The sequence below is a fragment of the Lygodium microphyllum genome, chromosome 19, assembly GCF_053477565.2.
Source record: "Lygodium microphyllum isolate KBCC chromosome 19, Lygodium_microphyllum_v1.1.10, whole genome shotgun sequence".
In the NCBI taxonomy this organism is placed as follows: domain Eukaryota; kingdom Viridiplantae; phylum Streptophyta; class Polypodiopsida; order Schizaeales; family Lygodiaceae; genus Lygodium; species Lygodium microphyllum.
The window spans coordinates 45,581,193-45,588,138 of NC_141153.1; the positions used below are offsets into that span (position 1 = coordinate 45,581,193).

Genomic DNA, 6,946 nt, shown 5'->3' on the forward strand with positions numbered 1-6,946 from the left:
GAGATGTATGACTAATGAATAGGAGAGGGAGAAAAAGTGGACGTGAGAGAGGAGAGGGAACTTTGGTATGTGTTGTAGGTGCAGGAGGCATTTTGGAAGTTGGGGGACCTCCTGAACCTACATCTAAAATAATAAATAGAATATATTTTCTCATTTCTCATTACAAAAACTTTAGATTTGTCTCGCGAAAACCGGAGTCCTCTCCAAAGAGGGTTTTTCCCAGTAGTGTACGATTCAGCTTAAAGTTAATACCTTCAGGCTTCGGTGCCTGTCTGCAGGACCAGCAAACGGCGCACGAGAGAGAGAGAGTGATCGAGCAAGCTTGCTCAAAATTTAAGCAGAGCACAACCATCTCTGTCACTCTACTCACTTAAATTTATGGAAGGAGTCCGTTGGCCATGGTGGGACAATGGAAAATCCGTGCTGCAGCTTCGACGAAAACACAGGGAGGCCACACAATCAGCTCCCCGCAGGTCATCGCACAGAGGCCCTGCTTGTTGGAAGATATGGACTTCTTGTGGAAGGAGCACATAAGCGAAGAGGAGAGGGTCTCCTCAGAAGACATGCAACTCTTATGGAAGGAGTACTTCGGGGATTCATGGTTGATCAACAATGTAAGCACTGTTTCACTGGTTTGAGAGTGCACAACATGCTTGATTTCCTTCCTGCTTGTGACAGAAGATATGTTTTTCATCACAGACACACCTATCCTCGGATTCTCAGCAGAGAATCACGGGCGAGGCCTGCCAACTTCGTGGCTGGTACAATCCACCTGTGATTCAAGAGGAGCTGAGAAGAAGGGTGAGTTCAACCGAACTGGCATATGGGGTGGATGGCGTCTGGAAGGAAATTGAGGCTATGAAAGAAAAGGGAATGTATCTCAGAGGACAGAAAGGAGAGGCAGTGGAAGTTATGCTCATTAGCAGCTGCAACCGCCAGAAATGTCGAGAGGATATTTCTCTCCTGGCCTTGCTGAAAGCTTGTGCCAAGCAAAAGGATGTATCTACAGGTAGCATAATACATGCGGATATCCTCCAAAGGGGTTTGTTTCAAAAGAGCATTTTTCTAGGCAACACTATAGTCAATATGTATGCCAAATGTGGTGCATTTGCTAAGGCACAAGAAGTGCTTGATGAGCTTCTTGTTCGTGATGTGGTGTCATGGAATGCACTTATCACAGGGTATGCTCACTATGGGTATGGCAAGGAAGCGCTTGAATGTTTTGAACGGATGCAACATGATGGTATCTCTCCTAATGTGGTGACATATGCTTGCATTTTGAAGGCCTGTGGCAGCATAGGAGCAGCTGAGAAGGGCAAGGAAATACATGCTGTGATTGTTAAAGAGGGCTTGCTGGGAAAAAGTAGTGTGCTTGGTAATGCATTAGTGGATATGTATGCCAAGTGCGGGGCACTTACTAAGGCACAAGAAGTGTTTGACCAGCTTCGTATTCAGGATGTTGTATCATGGACTGCTCTAATTGCAGGCTATGCTCAACATGGGCATGGCGAGGAAGCACTGAATTGTTTCGAGAGAATGCAACATGAGGGCCTCTCTCCTGATGCACAGACCTTTGCTTGCATTTTGAAGGCCTGTGGCAGCATAGGAGCAGCTGAAAAAGGCAAAATAATACATGCTGAGATTGTCAAAGAGGGCTTGCTGGGTAAGGATAGTGTGCTTGGCAATGCGTTAGTAGATATGTATGCCAAATGTGGTGAAATTGCGAAGGCACAAGAAGTGTTTGATGAGCTTCCTGTCCGGGATATAGTGTCCTCAAATGCACTGGTTGATATGTATGCTAAATCTGGTTTTATTGTAAAAGCAGAACAAGTGTTTGATGAACTTCTTGTGCGAGACATAGTCACTTGGAATGTTTTAATTGCAGGATATCTCCAACATGGGCATGGCCAAAAAGCACTCAACTGTTTTGAACAGATGCAACATGAGGGTCTGACTCCAGATGTGGTTACATATACTTGCATTTTGAGAGCCTGTGGTAGAACTGGAGCGGCTGAGAAGGGCAAAGAAATACATGCTGAAATTGTAAGAGGGGGTTTGCTGGGAGGAAATAGTGTGCTTGGGAATGCATTGGTGGATATGTATGCTAAATGTGGGGCACTGACAAAGGCACAGCAAGTGTTTGATGAGCTTCCCTATCGGGATGTAGTTTCATGGACTATGCTAATTGCAGGATATACTCATTATGGGCATGGTAAGGAAGCGCTATACTGTTTTGAATGCATGCAATCTGAGGGCCTCTCACCCAATGGTGTGACACTTGCTTGCATTTTGAAGGCCTGTAGCAGCATAGGAGCAACTGAGAAAGGAAAGGAAATACATGCTCTGATTGTTAGAGGGGGAATGTTGGGAGAAGACAGTGTGCTTGGCAATGCATTGGTTGATATGTATGCAAAATGTGGTTTACTTGGAAAGGCAGTAGAAGTGTTTGATGAACTTTTGGTCCGAGATGTAATAACTTGGAATGCACTTATTGCAGGATATGCACAACATGGGCAGGGTGAGGAAGCAATCAACAGTTTTGGACGAATGCAACATGATGGCCTCTCTCCCAATGCAGTGACGTTTGCCTGCATCTTGAAAGCTTGTGGCAGCATAGGGGCAGCTGAAAAGGGCCAAGAAGTTCATGATGAGATCGTCAGAGGTGGGTTGTTGGGCAAAGACAGTGTACTTGGGACTGCACTGGTGGATATGTATGCCAAATGTGGGGCACTTGCAAAGGCCCAAGATGTGTTTGATGAGCTTCCTATGCGGGATGTAGCCACCTGGAATGCACTAATGGCAGGATATGCGCAACTTGGAAAGCATGGGATTGTTTTTGAGACATTCTACAAAATGATAGGAGAAGGTAAGGGTCCAAATTCGGTTACATTCATTATTGTTCTCGGTGCATGCAGCTACTCAGGTCTAGTGGATGAGGGTGAAATTTATTTTGACACCATGAGCACAAGCTATGGTATTATCCCAAGTGTAGAACACTATACTTGTATGGTAAATCTTTTTGGTCATGCAGGGCACTTTGACAAGGCCATGGAAGTGATAAAGAAGATGCCATCATTGGATCATCTTTCATTGTGGTGTGCTTTACTGGGCGCTTGCCAAAACTGGGGGAATGTGAAGCTTGGGAGATTGGCCTTTGAACATGCAGTACGATTAGATGACAAGTGTGCTGTGGCTTATGTCTGCATGATTCATATTTATGCAGCTGCTGGCATGCAAGAGGATGTTGATGCAATTGAAGCCATGCGAGGAAAAAATGAAGCACAAAAGAAGCTGGGACATTGTTGCTGGACTGATTTCAGTGGAAATGTCCGTTCATTTGGTGTTTCACAAAGCAAACATTTACATGCAAAGCTAGAAGATATTGTTCAAAAGATATCACATCAAGGGTATTTCCCAAATCTGCATTGGGTGTTAGAAGTCACCTCCAATGATGCAAAGAAAGGTGTGGCATGCCAGCATAGGGAGGAGAACTCAGCTGCCCTTAATATTATGTCTAAAGGAGCATCTATACGTGTTGTGGAAAGCATGGGGTTTCATAATGGCTATCACTCTGTTACATCACTTGTAGCAGGAGTAGAGAAGCTGATGACAAATAAATACATTCTGGGATTTCTAAACTGGGGTTGCCAAAGATATCTTGTGCAAACATAGAGGTTTTTGGTAGCTGCCACTCTGATATATCACTTGTAGCACAAATAGAGAAGCTCATGGTAATGAAATACACACTCAGATTGTCAAACGGGCTTTGCTGGGAAAAGATAGTGTGGGAAGAGAGAGTGTGCTGGGAAAAGATAGTGTGCTGGGAAAAGATAGTGTGCTGGATGTACAGTCATGGCTGGATGTACATGCAAAAAATTGTGCAGTTCCTGATGAGTGTACGTCCCATATGGCTGTGGTCTTCTTGAATACTTATGGCTATGGTTCATAAACATCTTTTTTGGGGTGAAGTTACTTCATAAACATCTTTTTTGGGGTGAAGTTACTTCAAACACATATATATCAGGGATTCTGCCAACATGGGCTTGTTAAGGAAGCACTCAACGCTTTGCAGTGGATTCGATGCCTGGGCCTCTTTTCCAAGGCAGTGATGTTTGCTTGATCTTGAAGGCCTGTAGCTGCAGAGAAGAAGCTGGAGAAGGGCAAAGGGATACACACTGAGATTTCGGGAAAGGAGTTGATGCTGAAAATAAATATCTTGATAAATATATGTTCATGTGGTATGCTTGCAAAGGATGACCTAGTGTTTGCAAGGGCTTTCTATTCCACATGTAGACATGGGTTGGTACTCAAATCATTTCAAATATGAGGGTTGCCTCCAACTCAGTGACAGTGAAGACTCGTGACAGCAGAGGACCAGCTGAGGAAGGCATTGAGATCAGCTGATAGTGTGCTTAGGCATTCATTGATGGACATTTGTGCAAAGTTCAAACTGCTGCACTTGATAAGGAACTAGGAATTGTAAGGAGTTCCTGGAATTTGTTTGCTGATAGAGCCATGTTAAAGCACCTGATTTTGTAATCAATGCAACATTTTGGTGCTTATGTGGTAAAGGTCTGTGGCAGCATAAGAAGAGCAGAGAAGGATCTGTAAAGTGAGAAGATGTTGCTCGTAAAAGATTACGGACGGGCATTGCCAGATTAGCATTGGGTGTCTCTAGGCTTTTCAGTCATGTCAACAAAGGGGCTGTGGTGAACAGTTGTCCATTACATCTTTCATCACCCAAGAGCACTCTGAACATGTGATACTAATGATGGTAGGTAAACAGCAATGGAGTGAGTTAGTCACAGCTGTGCAACACTTCACTAGACCTCTTTAAGTATCATGTCAAGTAAGGTAACATGGACACCAAAAAAGAGCCTAATAATACACTTTTGGAAAATTAAAAAAGGGAAAAATGCTTTGGTTCGACCTGGCTAACCAGTTCATAGGTTTTAACATGCAATATTAATGCCTTCTAAAGAGATCCACACCCCCTCTTGGGGAATGTTGACAGCTTGTAGATGCATTTGGGCAATAACCTTTGTGAATTGGTGGTATCCTTCGATGTGTTGTGTCCCTCATTGGCAGATTTATAATTCTTTTCATATTAGTTTGTTGAAATCTTTTAAGAAAATCCCACAAGTTACTCTTGTTATCCATGAACCATAGTAGATATTTAGTGAAATATAGAGATCATTCTGTTGAATAATCTCTGCGGATTCAAAAGTAAACACAAACTCCAACTTATGGCTATGTAATAAATGTTTACTAATTGCTCACATTAATGTTCCATGGGCACAAACTTATCATCGCATGAGGCAATGTTTTGTGAAAATCTAGGGTTACCTTGTTCTCAAAGGAAATATGGAAAGCTGTCGTATGAGGTAGCACTAATACATGTTTGATTACTTGTGTGGTTTTGTTTGTTTAATTGTTTGAGAGAAGTCGCTTTTTGATTTCTAATCAATGTTATGGAATTGTGAACTTTATCGAAATTTACTATGAAAATAAGATGATTTTAATTATATTTATTTTTATGGATTTTATTTGTCATATGATTTGTGACTTGTTGCAGTGTATGCTTGTGATACTAGTCATATTATACTTGGTAGATGGAAGGATATTAACATGTTGTGTTGTGGCAAGGAGATTGTCTAAGTTATGTGGAATAAATATTTTGAGGAAGCATATTTTAATAAGTAAGAATTAATTATGGTTGAACGCTTTATAGCATGAAACTATTGTATTTATACATGTATAATTTATGGTAAGAATATTGTAGTTATACATGTATAATTTATTTATTTGGATGTAATTATTTTATAAGGTTTAGAAGGATTGATTATTATTTTGTAAATCTTAATCTAGGTTTATTAGATACAAATTATAATTGAAAAGTATTACTTTGGATTTGCTTTATTTGCACGAAAGCATTGCTTTTACTAAATACATGTGTGGAGGAGGTGCTCACCTATGCAGAGGGAGGGGGAGGGGGAGGGGGAGAGGGTAGGGATTATACCCAATTTGTAACACACTTAATTTTCTATCAAATGGTGGTTTTGGAATCGACATATCAAGGTAGTTAGATTTGAACAATTGGATTGATTTCTTCTCCTCATAAGATGAAAACCACCTACTCCGTGAATACCAATTCCAAAGTGGTTTTGGACTATCCGTGTGATGGTAGATTGGAAATAGGAAAAAAAGAAGACTTTGATAAAACCTTAGAAAAGTCCATTCTCCCAAGGAATTGAAGAAGAGTCAAAATTAATATTGACAAGTAGTCTTAGTCTCTAAAATCCTTTGTGGAGAGTCTTTGCCCAATGGAGACAAGTGAATCTTTATGTTGATGATGGTGTAACCCTTCAAGATGGATGTATGCTTCCACAAGGATATTGACAAGCTAACCAGTCAATGTGCATTGATACCATTGTTGAGGTCCTTCATAATAAAACTGACAATATTAATTGAAAGGGTACAATCTCTCCTCTTGCATATATGAACATCTCCCCTATGCATGCATTTATAAATTATATTATGTTTTTATGCTTATAAAAATAAAATTGAAAAACATCCCCTTTTGGGCTTTGCTTTATTTGTATGAACCTCTTTCTTTTGCTCTAATGTTTTGTAACTCTTATCTAATAAGCCTAGACTAAAGTTTACAATATTTTCTTGAATACCTTTCTTTTGCTCTAATCCAATAATCTAATAATCTACTCACTACAGCACAAAGCCCATGAGTATCCTCCCATCTACCTACCAAGCATAACGAAACCAATGTCACATGTGTACATATTACATTTCTCTCAATCGCAGCATTGGGTAACACAGTCAAGAAAGGAATAGTTGACACTGGGGTAGAAGTTAGCATCCTAGCGACATGGCTTTATAGGATTGAAGTTACCCACTTGTTGAAGCTTCTCACTTTAATACTACATTTGTT

General features: G+C 40.8%; 1 protein-coding gene across 1 annotated transcript; it reads left to right on the forward strand.

Annotated features, from left to right (window-relative positions):
• Positions 1 to 202: 202 nt before the first annotated feature.
• LOC148019818 (pentatricopeptide repeat-containing protein At2g33680-like) lies at positions 203 to 5,293 on the forward strand. Its single transcript, XM_087699999.1, has 2 exons — positions 203 to 614; positions 700 to 5,293. The coding sequence occupies exons 1-2, from the start codon at positions 399 to 401 to the stop codon at positions 3,670 to 3,672; spliced, it is 3,189 nt and encodes a 1,062-aa protein (XP_087556125.1). The 5' UTR covers positions 203 to 398; the 3' UTR covers positions 3,673 to 5,293.
• The last annotated feature ends 1,653 nt before the right edge of the window (positions 5,294 to 6,946 follow it).

What these genes read in the sequence shown, in the direction of transcription:
- LOC148019818 (XM_087699999.1), top strand. Translation starts at nt 399, where the DNA reads ATGGTGGGACAATGGAAAATCCGTGCTGCAGCTTCGACGAAAACACAG. An exon ending in ATTCATGGTTGATCAACAAT is followed by an intron (nt 615 to 699) that starts GTAAGCACTGTT and finishes TTTTCATCACAG; the next exon opens with ACACACCTATCCTCGGATTC.